General features: G+C 39.4%; 1 protein-coding gene across 23 annotated transcripts in view; it reads left to right on the top strand.

The window, feature by feature from the left end:
- Window positions 1-15,047, top strand: part of Sgip1 (SH3GL interacting endocytic adaptor 1) — a 200,500-nt gene that overhangs the window by 85,044 nt on the left and 100,409 nt on the right. For 13 of the 23 annotated variants that reach the window (XM_047541444.1, XM_047541437.1, XM_047541461.1 and 10 more), the window contains 3 exons: window positions 5,800-5,863; window positions 11,392-11,416; window positions 14,334-14,405. In XM_047541444.1, the coding sequence (XP_047397400.1) occupies window positions 5,800-5,863; window positions 11,392-11,416; window positions 14,334-14,405 (161 nt within the window). The remainder of the gene's footprint in view (window positions 1-5,799; window positions 5,864-11,391; window positions 11,417-14,333; window positions 14,406-15,047) is intronic. The other 10 variants (XM_047541487.1, XM_047541501.1, XM_047541508.1 and 7 more) reach the window with 2 other exon arrangements.

Genomic DNA, 15,047 nt, shown 5'->3' with positions numbered 1-15,047 from the left:
AATGCAAATCAAAACTACCCTAAGATTTCATCTCACCCCAATTAGAATGGCGATTATCAAGAATACAAGCAACAATAGGTGTTGGCGAGGATGTGGTGAAAAAGGAACACTCATACATTGCTGGTGGGGTTGCAAATTAGTGCAACCACTCTGGAAAGCAGTGTGGAGATTCCTCAGAAAGCTTGGAATGGAAACACCATTTGACCCAGCTATCCCACTCCTTGGCCTATACCCAAAGGACTTAAAAGCAGCATACTACAGAGATACAGCCACATCAATGTTCATTGCTGCTCAATTCACCATAGCCAGATTGTGGAACCAACCTAGATGTCCTTCGGTTGATGAATGGATAAAGAAACTGTGGCATATTTATACAATGGAATATTACTCCGCAATGAAGAATGATAAAATTATGGCATTTGTAGGCAAATGGTCGAAATTGGAGAATATCATGCTAAGTGAGATAAGCCAATCTCAAAAAACTAAAGGACGAATGATCTCGCTGATAAGCGGATGAGGACATATAATGGGGGGTGGGACGGGCTAGCATTAGGTTTAGGGTTAGGTTTAGAGTTAGGCTAAGGAGAGCAGTAAGAATGAAGGAAAGAAGGACTGTGTAGAGGGAAAAGAGGGGTGGGAGGGGTGGGAGGGGTGGGAGGGGTGGGGGGGAGGGGAAAAATATAATAAACATCATTACCCTATGTAAACGTAAAAAAAATAAATAAATAAAAAAAAAAAAATCCTACAAATACTGAGTGACTTTACAAAAAAAAAAAAAATACATTGTTAAGCAAAGAATTGGTGATGTGCCTGTCGTACTGGGCATTGCCCTGGGTGCTGCAATAGTCATCGGGACTACTCTGGAGAAGTTGGTTGACTTGGGAACCAAACAGACTTTGTCTCAAAATCTTGGCCTTTTTATGTTTCTTTAGTGATTTCAGAATAGGAGCATACTTACTTTGGGTCTGTATCATGATCCATAAATAGGGAGTTAGTTATCTTCTGGGGTTGTTGAAAGGATTAGTCTGTCAAGTACTTGGCACAGTGGCTGGTGCATACAAAGTACTCAGTAAACAGGAGCTGCCGTCCCCTCACTCCTAATGATTACAGAGAGACAAACTGACACAGCCCCTCCAAAGCTCATGTCCAGCAAGGAGATGGATTGTATATGTAAAGAAGCACAGTGCTTCTTAGATTCTCTATAATGTTGTTGCAAATGACAGTCCTCGAGTAGTTAAATTGGGATTTGAACCCAGATCTTTGAATGCCAAAGAAGGTCATACGTTCTACACTCTTCTCTGCTGTCCTCCTTCTTCAGCTTTGGGGGTAGCATTTGCATGCTTCTGGGAGACATGCTTGAGATGACTTAGATTCCTCTATTAACTGTGTCTTTGTACTGATCCTACACCACACCTCACTGCCTCGTCCCAAAGCTGCTCCTCTTCCTCCAGAGCTCTAGGTCACTGAGGACCTGGCTTTGTTCCTGGTCCTTGCCTTGTCCAGCTCAGAAGCACTGTGTGGGGAGGGGTGGGAAGCAGGAGGAGAAGTGATCCAGAAATGTGATTCCACCAAAGTGGTACTTTCTTAAGGTCTTAAAGGCAGTTTACATGGGTGTTTAACATCAGCAATTAGACAAAGCTAGGCTGTGAAGTGAGTAAGCAAAGCAGGCAAAAGCAGCGCCTTCCAAGGGGCTGCCCCCCAACAATCAAAGACACAGCCTGAGCTGGTTACCACCTACCTCCACCCACCCCCAGTGTTAGAATCAGGCTTTCTCTTTAGTGCTTCTTTTCTGTTGGACCTGCCACATCTCTTTCTAGTCCAATCTCTCTTTTTTTTAATTATTATTATTGTAAACAAATGGAATACATGTTGTTTCTCTGTTTGTACATGGAGTAGAGGCGTACCATTTGTGTAATCATAAATTTACATAGGGTAATGTTGTTTGATTCATTCTGTTATTTTTTCCCTTCCCCCCACCCTGCCCACCCTTCTTTTCCCTCTATACAGTCCTTCCTTCCTCCATTCTTGCCCCCCTCCCTAACCCTAACCCTAACCCTAACACTAACCCCTCCCACCTCCCATTATGTGTCATCATCCACTTATCAGAGAGATCATTCGACCTTTGTTTTTTTGAGATTGGCTTATCTCACTTAGCATGATATTCTCCAATTTCATCCATTTGCCTGTAAATGCCATAAATTTATCATTCTTTATGGCTGAGTAATATTCCATTGTATATATATATATACCACAGTTTCTTTATCCATTCATCAATTGAAGGGCATCTAGGTTGGTTCCACAATCTGGCTATTGTGAATTGAGCAGCGATGAACATTGATGTGGCTGTATCTCTGTAGTATGCTGATTTTAAGTCTTTTGGGTATAGGCCAAGGAGTGGGATAGCTGGGTCAAATGGTGTTTCCATTCCAAGTTTTCTAAGGAATCTCCACACTGCTTTCCAGAGTGGCTGCACTAATTTGCGGCCCTACCAGCAATGTATGAGTGTACCTTTTTCCCCACATCCTCGCCAACACCTGTTATTGCTTGTATTCTCGATAATCGCCATTCTAATTGGGGTGAGATGGAATCTTAGGGTGGTTTTGATTTGCATCTCAAATTTACTAGAGATGTGGAACATTTTTTCATATGTTTGTTGATTGCTTGTAGATCTTCTTCTGTGAAGTGTCTGTTCATTTCCTTAGCCCATTTGTCAATTGGGTTATTTGCATTCTTGGTGTAGAGTTTTTTGAGTTCTTTATAGATTCTGGAGATTAGTGCTCTATCTGAAGTATGATTGTCTAGCCCAATCTCTTTAACATGGCTTTGTAATAAACCAGTTGCTGCTAAGATGCTAAGGAGGAACCACATGTGGTCTCTCCTCACTGTTGTCTTACCAGCTAGCAATGGAAAAGTAGGAGTCCAGGACACAGAGAGAAAGGAGGGTTTCTTGGTGGGAACCTCCACTTACACTGCTAGGTGGCAGGACAGCATCTCTTGTTAGACCAGCAACATCTTCTTTGTGGCTTTTCCTCATCTTATGCTTATAGGATCTACCACCTCAGTATCTCCTGTTTAGGACTCAACCAGAACGATTCTAGCCCTTCAATAGTAGTGCAACAAAATCCTTTCCTTTTAGATCTCTGTTTTGATGTTATCAGAGAAAAGTCCTCTCATTTTTCAAGAACTCTTAATTTTCACCCTCCCATTCTCAGTAAAGAATAGTTGACCAAAATCCATCCTAGAAACAATTCAACTGTAGCAATTAATGTTACAATCTTCATGTAGTTATGGAAACAGAAATGGGAATCACTAGAGTGTTTTATAAGCTTATCAGATTATCAGACATAGTGTCTGAAACTTGTTATTTCTAGAGTATTCTTAAATATCATGTCTCCTTTTTGAAAAGTTTCCTTGAATATTTTTTGATAAACTCTCAAAAGACATACTCATACTTCTCCATTTGCTTTTAACACAATGTGACTGTTTCTTCTAGAATCTTCTGAAAGACCTGTTACAACAAGAATAACTTACACTTTGTAACTTTTTTTGCTGTAATCTTTTGTTTTGTTTTGTTTTTTTCATATTTTTCCACACTTCAGACTTCTCCAATCTTTTCAGGGGGATAATTTTGTCAATGCTTTCTCTTATTAAGCAATTTGATTTGCATTTTTTCTGGAATTTCACATATATGATATATTCTTACTTATATTCCATGTGTAAGTGTATTTCATGTATTAAAAACATGACTTTCAGTGAAACTATCCTTATAAATTGACATAGCATTTTATGAAAGTGTGCAAGTTCTTTCATCTCATTATTGACTGATTTGTTGTATATAGACAAAGAGGTCAAAGCACAAAGAGAATTTAATTTGTATTAAGCTGTGTGATTAGAAATGATGCTGGGAATGGACTTTTGTCTTCTGACTCCTGATCCAGTGTGCTTTTTTCTGAAAAATGGATAACTCATGATGTTCTTTAGTTCCTGTTGCCTGTTATCCAAATATGGTGATCAAAAGCAGAATAGAATCTCTGGAAAACTATAGTCTATTTTGTTACTAATTTAATACAATAATTACTAGAATTTGTGTGTATTTTCTCATCTATCTTATAGATTGAGTTACAGGAAATCAAGAACTTGAAAACAAAAGATAATAACAGCATTAGTTTTATGGTCTTAAAATCACTAGTAGTGATTTGTGAAAATAGCATTTATTGTGAAACCAAAGCTAAACTGGAAGCATAGAGAAGTCATTTAGGAAAATTGTCGGAAGAAAACAATGCTTATGTAACTATGCTATTTTTTTCTCTGTAAGAAAATACGACAATCAGAAGTGAGAAAGACGAAAAAGTTTTTAACAACAAAATTTTAAATGAAAGGGAAAGAGAATGTATCCCTAAATATTATGGGTAGATAGTTTTAAATGTCAATAAGTTTTCCTCTAAACTCATCATTTGAAGAATAATGGAAAATAGTTCCACGTGGGAGGAGATTTAAAAAAAAAAAAAAAACACTGACATTTTAAAGACCTAAATGTCTTAAATGGTATGATTATTAAAGTGCAAAATTAGACTGAACAGAGACATTTTGCAGATTATATTTGAGTAGTATTCTAAGAGGCAGATAATAAATGACTCAGATAATCTGAGCGGCTTGGGCTGACTCACATGTTTTGGAAGAAGGTGTCATCAAATCACTGATTCTGTCAGTGTTTTTCCCTTTGTTCCACCTGGTAGTGCCAAACAAATCCCAAAGCATCAGTGAGTTTTCTACCTCCAACTTTTCAAATCAACATTGGCATTTAGTATATTTGAAAAACACTCCCTAACATAAGTAACACAAGCCACATGTTTGCTGGGAATGTGCAGGAGATGGGAAGCCCAGCCAGCCTTGACTGGGTAAGAGTGGAAGAACCAAGACTGGGTTGGGTTTGTCAGGATAGAAGAAAGGGACCTTTTTACTCCACTGCTGCCATAATGGTGCTTCTTGGAACACTTTTAATCAATAAATATTATTCAGTGCCTGTATGAGATATAAGGGAACATATAAATAAGGAGGCATTGGCCTCTATCCTAGAAAGGCTTGGTCTATCAGGGAAACTGAGGTAGTAACTCATGAGTGGTAACATCTGACATAACATATATAAAAGCAACATTCTGGTGAAGGGATCCAGAGTAGTCAGTGTCTCATACAACTAGGATTGAGAAGCCCTCACAGAAGATGTTGCATGTGGCTTGGGCCTTAAAAGAATGAATTAAATCTCAACCAGAGGTAAGGATCACACAAGGAAGAGACACTGGTACTAATGCTGAGGTAAGCTCAGAGAATGCGTAATAATCCAGAAATGGAAGACCTAGAAAAGAAGGAGATGGCAATTCAGAGATGTGTCAGGTCAGTTCTCTTGGTACAGTTCACAGGAACCATTTCTTAGTATTATCTCAGTCTCAAGACTGTGTCCAACCTGGAAATGGCTATTCTAAATCTGTGATTCAGTTTTTTGGCAGAGCCTCAATCTAGGTGATGAATAACAGTAATCTAAGAAAAGCTTGCAATCCTCTCCATACCCATATGTCCTAATGTTGCTTGTAGTGCTAAGAATTTACAGTGCCAAGTTCTGATAAATATCTGTGGAAAATGTAATAATGAGTCATGTGCATTTGCATACACACGTACCAAGACATACAATGAAAGAAACACTCACCATTTTTGAACATGCAAGTTTAACAGCTCTTACAACTTCCAAACTAAGTTTATTTGTGCTGAGACAGACTTCTCTGACCCTTTGCTGTTTCCCCACAGGATTGAAAAAACGTACAAGGAAGGCCTTTGGAATACGGAAGAAAGAAAAGGACACTGATTCTACGTACGTACTTTAAGAGCGTGCCTCTGCAAACAAACAAACTCTCACTGAAAGATGACCACAGTTTCCTTGAATATCCTGTACTTTTCTTTGTTCTCCCAATTTCTGGGAAACTGTAGTTGCTCAGCATAATTAGTCATTAGATTTGTGCTAAAAAGGTGAAGATTGTCATCATATGTTCAGTTTTTCATCTTTCTGTTTTTTAACCACCTGGTAGCCCTGCTTGCCAGCCGTCCTGGGAAGCAGAAAGTGTGACTGTTAGTCTCCTGGGGGCTTAGAAGCATTCATTTCCACTTCTAGGGTTGCTCCTAATATCTGAACAGAAGAAACAGCAAAACCCCTGTTTGGGTAGGTTCGTCCTAGCCAAAGACAGAAATGTGTACTACATAACATGCTAAAGCTCTTACTTGAGATGCCAAGATTTTGTACAAGCAGAATCGTAAATCAACAGAATTCACAGGAGTGATAGGATATTTGCCTGTGAATAAGAAACTGATGCCAGAAATAATTAGGGGGATGCTTTTTATGTGTTTCAATGGTCTTATTCAAGAGAATTAATTGCCCATGGACACTGATGAACCCTTGAAAACATCAGTAAATAGCAGTTTCATTCTACCTCTACTTATGTGACCATCTGGAATTCTTTTTCAGAGGATTTGACTCTGATTCAAAATCTCAGATGTCCTTCTGAGCCAAGCAGATAACTCCATACATGAGGTTAGCTGGCCAGGAACTCAGCATTCCAGCCTTACTCCCATAAGAAGAGCATCGTGACTCAGCTGTGGCTGTCTGTGACCAGGTGGAAGAGATCTGGGGTGGTCTTTTGTGTAGCAGAATGGAGCCCATAACCCCTCATTTGGCTGTATTCCCCGAAAGAAAGTTAGAAAATGGAAAAATCAAAGTGGTATGGGCACAGGTGAAAATGAAGGCAGCCACACGTTGATTCTTTGTGCATTTTTATTGTGCATAGATTTTCTCACAAAGTGCTCAGTATTTCCCTGTGCCCTTGTCCTCCACACACTTGTAATTCATAGATAAAATACTGACTACATAAATTAAAATATCTTTCCTACAATTAAATGAGATAATATTTGAAATGCCTACTAGTACTTAGTATTTAGCAAGTGCTCAGTAAATGACAGTTGCTGCTATTCTTATGGTTACTGATACAAATCAATAGTAATACATTCCTTGTGAGCAACTGAAATGGAATTTCATGGAATTTGAAGGTGAGAAAGTTTACATTTGGACTGATGATCTTTGATGCTTTGGGGCAGGAGGAGTCCTCAGTTTGGCCTTCATGTATTTCATGCAAAGGGAGCAACAAAAGCAAAGGCAGACAGGTGGGAAAGTCCAGCAGGCATTCAGGACAAGGTAAATGGGGCAGAGTGTCTACCTGCAGGCTGCAGGGAAAGGTGATAATGGAGAATGCTGGGAAGCAGATGAGAACCAGATAGGAAGGGCCTCAAGTGCCAACCTGAGGTATCTGAATTTCCATCCTTACCTAGTGGGTCACCTTGAAACCCTAAATGTTTTTAAGCCAAAGAATGTGAAGGATTAAGGAGGAGAAAGTTGTTGTTGTTGTTGTTGTTGTTATCGTTTTATTGTTTTGTGTTTTTCACAGATGCCAAATGTTAACTCTTTTCTTAAATATTTTCTGTGTTTTTTCTTTTGGTAAATATTTCCTGGAAATTACATTTACAGATTTTTTTTCTAAAAAATTGAATTAACAATATTTTTGAGGGATCATATAATTTGCATTGTTTCTGAATAAATTTGTCATTTTCTAAACATTAACCTTGCAGAATAATTGATGGTCCCTTTGCTAGGTTTGGAACCCCTGGGCTCTTATACGTGCTCTTGCCCATAACTCAATGGACTTGAAAATTACATTTTCCTTTAGTAGGCCTAATTTCCTCACATGTTAAAAAAAAAAAAAAAAAAAAAAAAAGTGTACACTAGACAAAATCGAGTTTCCCTAAAGAGCAAGATACCACACCAGTGCTTCAGCAATCTGTTGACACCTACAGTGTGCCACCTGTTGTGTGGGATACTGCTGCATGCATCTCAGGAGGACATCATAGCAGAAGCCAACTATTTTTCTATGAAGACAATGTTTGTAACTGCAGCAGAGATTTCTGGTGCGCAAAGAAGTTTAGAGATAAAAAGCTATCTTGAAATAAAAAGTAGATGTTAAACAACCTCCCTGGGACCAGCTGAGCTCATTTACATGTGGCCAAAGCCCTGCGCTTCCATCTCCATTTCCAAAGCTACGAAGATGAGTAAGTTATTCCCTGTGGCTTTGGGTGGAGGCCCAATATCTCTCTCGGGTACTTTAATGAAATATTTGTTTTTAGAATCCCAAGCATCTCTTCTTAACTTCTTATCATTTGAGTGCCCGAATTACTTATGGGATAGCAAATCAGTTGTAAACTTGTTCCCCCACCAGGGATTGGTCCAAGGACAAGCTGTGTTTTTTTTTTTTTTTTTTCCATGAACCCCCACCCCCATGCTCCAATTGGATCCCATATCATTTTTGGAAAATGAATCATAATTGCAAAGGGGTTGGTAAAATGCTCTGGCAATTTGCTGTCCCTTCAGCTTTGGTTAATGCTTATGTAGACTGCAGTCATTGAAACCTTGTTGATGCAAACTGTTTTCAGGGCTGTTGCAACTCATTGGCGTTGCTAAGCAACCTGCTAGGGCAGCCGCCAGTGCCAACTTTAGCTGATTGAACCTCTGTAGATAAAGAGTGGGGTAAGGACCAGAGCTTCCTGATTTGATCATCATTACAGTGACTGATAGAGGAAGCAAGAGAGCCTGTGCTAAGTGCCCTGTGTGCAGGCCCTGTGCAGGATATTTTGGTGCACTGATACCTTTTTTTAACCCTCAAAGTAATTCAATAGGATTAATAGTAATAACGCAGTTCTAGAGATGAGAAATCAGTACCAAAAGGGGGTAAGTAACTTGCCGAAGGTCATGCAGAAAATAAGTCTTGGAACAAGTATCCTAGTCCAGAAACCAGTGCCTGTGCCTTGGTCATCCAGAAGAACAGGCGTGGGTGGGTGAGGCTGTAACCCAGACAGGAGGGTGAAAGAAAAATTGCAGTTTCAAGAAGTAACTGAAACTCCTAAAATGGAGGCCCAGGGTCCACAGTGGATGATGAGTTTGAAAATAGACATCAGTAAATATAATGGGTCTGTCAAAGAAAAATACTGTGTTAAAACAAAATTAAAGACTTTGTAAGATGTGATTAGGAAATGAATTCGCAACATAGGCCCAAGTGTCTGAAGCAGTTAAAATCTCTCCCATCCTGGGTCAGATTGTTATAATTATTCTTTAAGATAAAATTTAATGAGTATTTACTGTGTCCTAGGAACTATTTCAGGCTTTTCACTTTTATTAACTCGTTGGCTCCTCCAATAGTCCTATGGGGTACTAGTCATTTCTAGATAGGGCAATCAAGACACAAAGGGATGAAGTAATTTGCCTGAGCTTCTGGAGCTGAGAAATCTACATTGGTTGAACCCAGGTAGTCTGGAGCTAGAATTGTTGCTCTTAGCTGCCATGTTTACTCCTCTATGAGAGAAAATACCAGTCCCATGTGCATCAACTGATGAGACAAAGAATTAAAATCTGATTCCAATGCTGCGGTGTACACTTATGGCCTTTCTGGTTAAAAAATTTGAAATGTCATACCAATAACTGCCATAGGCATGAGATCATGGTCTCCCATTTAATATCCCCTAGCAATATGTCCTTGTACCTGGGCCAAAACTGGGCACCACCACAGCCAGGTCAATCTCCAAAGGCTTCTCTTCTCTATATCTATTGCTGGCTGTCCCCAAAGGATCAGTGCCTCCGAACATGTCCTATCCCTAAAGTTGGTGCAACCACCTCTCTCCCAGCCCCCTTGGCAGGGGTTGAAATCCTAACAAGAAAGGCTCATTTTTGCACAAATAGACACAGGAAGGAAAGTTAGCTTTGAATAATATAGGTTGGCCTTTCTCTTCTTGCTGTTGTCCTAGCATGGGCTTACTATGGCCAAGATAACTCACTGGATAGACTTACCTGCCTTGTTCTTTCTTTGTTGAGCATATCTTTTCCATTATTTTTATCCCATTGCCCTAGCCATGTACCTGTACATTTTAAGTACCCAATATTTGTTCAATGAATTATAACTTTTGTCAGATGAGATTCTTTCTACCCTTCTATTTTGATGAAATTTCTTTGAACTGTTTAATTGCCATGCCCAGGAAATGTCAAAGATTCCATGCGTTTTGTCAACTCCCATGGTCTTTCAACATCTGAGTCCTCCTTGCTTTTGGCCCCAGTATCACTGATTTACTACTGTATTTGTTTGGAGAGAGAATTAATTATGAAAAATGATGCTACCAAATCTCTCCCCCCCCTCTCTCCCCCCACCAATGACCCCACCCTATGAAGCAATAAAAAATTTTCTTACCTGGTTCCACCTTCTAAAGAACAATTCTAACCCCACCAAATTCCTAGTGATGTTACAGGTCTGCCCAAGTAATTATTAAGATTTTCTTCCAAAAAATACAGGTTCCTTTCCAAACATAAATCGGGTCCCTTATTAATAGCATAACATGTTTAAGCTCCTTACACAGTGAATTAATATCAGAAGTTACCAAGTCACAGTGGATACCCTTTCCCCCCCTCCCTACTTCTTTCTGCTCATCTAGTCCAGTTTCCAGTATGTCTGCAAGTGGGCAATTTTGTGTTCCTGGTGAGGAGACACCATGGAACAGAAAAGAAATAATAATCCACTAACCCTTTGAGTACTTAGTATGTGTCAGGAACTATTATAAGTTCATCTTATACGTACATATATATGTACACACATATATGTATATACATATATGTATATATATATACATGCAAAAAAAAACTGACTTAAAAGGTGAAGTAACATATTCAAGGTCATGAACTATGAAGTGGTGAAATCTGAACTTACAGATTCATCTTACACTAAAGCACTGAGCACCTCAGCAGAGCGTCCCCCAGAACAGCTTCCCTGGATTTTAGAAGGAACCATTTAGCAAAATATGCCCTCCCTTCCTGTTGTCCTATAATGGAAGGAGATGTAAATACAAAAATGAGAGAAGATACAATTTTCAAAATAAGCTCAAAAATACCTCAGAAGTTTCACCTAGTAAGAGACAGTTCAGGACCACTTGTGGGGGAAAGAGAATGTAATTCTACATGTCTTGTGATACTTTTAAAGTAAGACCAGGCAGACTCTAATGAAATCTCTCAGAAGTCGGACAAGGCACTGCACCACCAACTTGTGCCTTTTAGACACAATTTTTTTATGATATTCTTTCTCTCACACTTCACACTCAAGTATCACTCACCCAGATTCTTTTGATTTGGTTTTCCTTATACAGTTTTACTGGGGTGAACCCAGAGGAGCATGAAGGTGTTGGTTCACGATTCTTATTGTGATACTTTTGTCTGTGTAGTCAGAAAGATTCATGATCATAACTATCAATTTCTTTTGGTTACAGAGGTTCACCAGATCGAGATGGAATTGTAAGTATTCAAATGACCATTTTTAATGGTTTGCATTTCCATATATGCTATATTTAAATTTCCTACAGCTCCATTTATTTTTCTTTTCTCCCCTTACCCCCCCACCCCTGCCCCAGGGAAGAAATAGCTTGTATGACTTTTCTGACCTCTCACTGTTGTAATTTTCTCTAGTAATTGCATGAGACATACAGGTAGTCTTGGTCAAGTTACATTTATTTGGTGTATTCACCTAAAACCCTGCCCAGGAGCAGGCAAGCAAACTAGTCATGGAAATGATGGATCCAAAGCCAGACAGTTCATGCAGGGGCTGCCACCATCAACTCTTATTTCATTTCCAATTTAATGATATAAAAGCTCATTATGTGAGAATGTTTTTCTCCAACAGAGGCCACAGAGTCATAAAGGAGCTGGGATCCAATAAAACTGAAAGAAGCTTTTCCCCTGGCATAGCTGGGCTGCAGATATATTTTCTATGTTAAATTCAACATTAGGAAATGGTCTTAAAACCACTTATGCCTGAATTTACAGCCTGAAAGAGGAGAGTGTGTCCACTGGGTTTAGATTTAATAATAACTCTGGCTCCTTGCTAGCCACCAGATTTCTTGCTTTTTAAAGAAGTCTGTGGTGCATGGGCTTGGATTTATCAGAGTTGCACGTATGGGATTCTACCCCAGCTTCTAAAATGACTTCCTTCAAATCTAAATCAGATGCCTATTCAGAAGGTTAAAAAGAACAGCTGTTACTGGAAAAAAAAAAAAAAAAAAGGACTCACATTAGGCTCACTGGGCAGGAGTGGGGCTAAAATAAACCTGGTGGTTAAAAACTTATTGTTTTGAAAATCACCCCATATAATGTTATTCCTAAATTTGGGTGCTAATTGTAGCTATAGCAGTAGTTTTTCTCCCACACTTGACTTGAGGTTCTTAGCTTTGGGGTGACTTTTGCGTTCATGTGGTTCTCACTATGAAATGTTAAGAAAAATAGACAGAAATTGATCAGACATTGGGTAACACTATAATCAAGGCTCTATTCAGCAGGGGAAAAAAAAAGACCCAGAAGACTCAGCTTCTCCTCACCTCTTGCTTCTGGCTCAGAGCCCTCTCGTTAACTCTGTCTCAGGTACTCTCTGCTTCTGTGTCTTCTCTTTGCTTCTGGCTGGGTCTCCTCCCTGGGTCCTCTTGTCCCTGCCATTCCCATCTCTGCAAGGCTCTGTTAGCTACTCTGCTTTCTATCCTTGCTGCTCCAGGACTAGATTGCTTATTTCTTGCTTCTCTCACTCTGCCACTCTCAGTCTTGTCCTTCGTTTTTCTTTTTCCAAACCCCTGCTCATTGTCACTGAGGCCCCATTGGCACCTCACTATTCTCTGCTATTCTGGGGACCACCAGTTTAAATCTCTAGTAGAGCATGCACTGCATTACCTCGGGCAGTGGCTGGCACATAGTAGGTAGCTGAACATGTGCTATATTAACATGAAGCCAGTGATCATTCTGGGGACCCATCCCCCCAGGTCAGGGCTTCATGCCCAGGTCCCCAAGTCCTCCCTACCTACTCCATTCCAAATTCTATAAAGTTATCTAGTAGAAATTTTGTCCTCTTGGTTCCTTAATTAGAAATGTCACAAATATCACTGGTCATAGGTCACTAATCAGTCTTACTTGGTAAGAAAGGAACTATTTAATTTCAGTTTCTCAGGAAATATACAGACCTGTTTTGAACAAGACTACATTCAATATTTCATTTTCTCAGAACCAGGGTGTACAACTTCATAGATAACTGAAAGTTATTAGCCCATTGCAACTTTTACCATTTGAAAATGTTAAGTTTCCCCCCAAAATTTGGCCACCAAATTTTGAAAACCAGTGCTGTCTGGTTGGGTTCAAGATTCTGTTTGTATTGAGTCCTTAAACATCCCAACCTGATTTTCTTTCAAATTCAAACCAATTCCTTATCTGTGGACTCAGTTCTCTTTTGTACAGCTGAGACAGCTTCCAAATGATTGTCTTTCAAATGTCTAAAGTTGAAGTTTATAGTTTCATTAAAGTGGTTCCATAAACTACAGGTGCTGATATACCCAGCTAGTGCTTATTAACTACTTGGTAAACACAGGGTCTGCGCAAAATCTCTAATATGGTAACACCCACTTAATTTCAGTTTTTCCAGTTTCACTGAAGCCCATCGCTGATTGCAATGTTTTAAATATGTAGAGGCTTCTTGGCCAGGCTGCATGTGTAAAGGTGGGCTTGCCTGGCTTCATTGCCAGCAGAGTTGTCTGTCACGGTGGTGATACTTCAGGCAGCTGTGTGTGTCAAAACTTTTGCACAGGATTCACTAACTTTTTCCCAATTCCCAATTTCCCAATTCTGTTCCCATTTCTGTTCACAAATAAACTAGTGTACCAGGATCACAGCCCTTGCTGTGAGATCTTCTCTGCACATCTTTATCAGGCATGCAGGAAAAGGCACAGATTTGGAACTGTCAACTGTGTGTGCTGTATGTATCTGTGACCCCTGAGAATGTTTTGACCAGGGGAAAACATGGCGGAGCTAATCTTTTCATACTTAGAAATACAACAGTTTTTATTCAGTCTTTTCTTGTATGTCTTGGTGTCTGTTCTCTAATTGTAAACTAAGTCTGAATGAGGAATAGATTCACATGGTCCCTAATGCCTGGGGCACATCTTCCTCCTTTCCCCTTCCCTGGCCTAACCAAGCTGGCCTGCTGAATAGAGCCTCGTTATGGACCCCAAAGTCCACTCTTTGCTGAAGGAACCCTGCCAAGATTGGTAGGCCGTACAATTTGGCCTAGAAATTGTTTCTCCTATGGTATGTTTGCTGACGCCATGTGATTCTTTATATGTCTTGAAGAACAAACAGATCCTTTAACAACTTTTTTCTACATGAAAACAATCAATTCCAGCAGCCCAGCCCACATGAACCACCCTACAATAACAAAGCAGAGTGTGCGCGTGAAGGAGGAAAAAAAGTTTCGGTAAGGAAACAGATTTTAGTTTAAAATTTCCAAGGGGTTGTAGAAACAGTGAGTAAAATCCCAATTTGAATTGTGGAAAATACAATAGTTTTTATTTATTCCACTTAAGAGGACTCTTTCTTAGGTATTTCCAAATGACTTCTCGAATACCTGGGTCAATTTTTAAATCTACCGTATTGACTTTATGTATTGACTCTGAATATTTGTTTAAAGAATGATCGGGTATAAAAGATTCGTGTTTCCTTTTTTTAGACAAAGGACAGGAATTCAAATTTTAAAATTCAAATTTTAAAAAGAATCTTCTATCTATAAAGAAGGGTTTTACTGTAATAAAACTTTATTTTACTTTGCATCACCATGCAAATTGAGTAGTACCATTTATCAGGATAAGCACTATCTCAATAATATAAGGAATTTGTTTGGCAGGACCTTGCCCTGTGGGAACCAGTATTTTTGATCAAAGGGTGTAGAGTCAGGGATGCTGATTCTAGGCCACGCTATGCAATAACTATAGCTATGTTGTCAAACATGGTAGCCACATGTGACTATTTGGCTAGACTTCTGCCCCTTGGGCACACTTGCGCATGACCTCTCATGTCTAGTGACTACCGTGTTTAACAGCACATAAATAGGACATTCCCA

The sequence above is a fragment of the Sciurus carolinensis genome, chromosome 1 (assembly GCF_902686445.1).
Source record: "Sciurus carolinensis chromosome 1, mSciCar1.2, whole genome shotgun sequence".
Classification (NCBI taxonomy): domain Eukaryota; kingdom Metazoa; phylum Chordata; class Mammalia; order Rodentia; family Sciuridae; genus Sciurus; species Sciurus carolinensis.
This window is presented reverse-complemented; position numbering and strand designations above follow the sequence as displayed.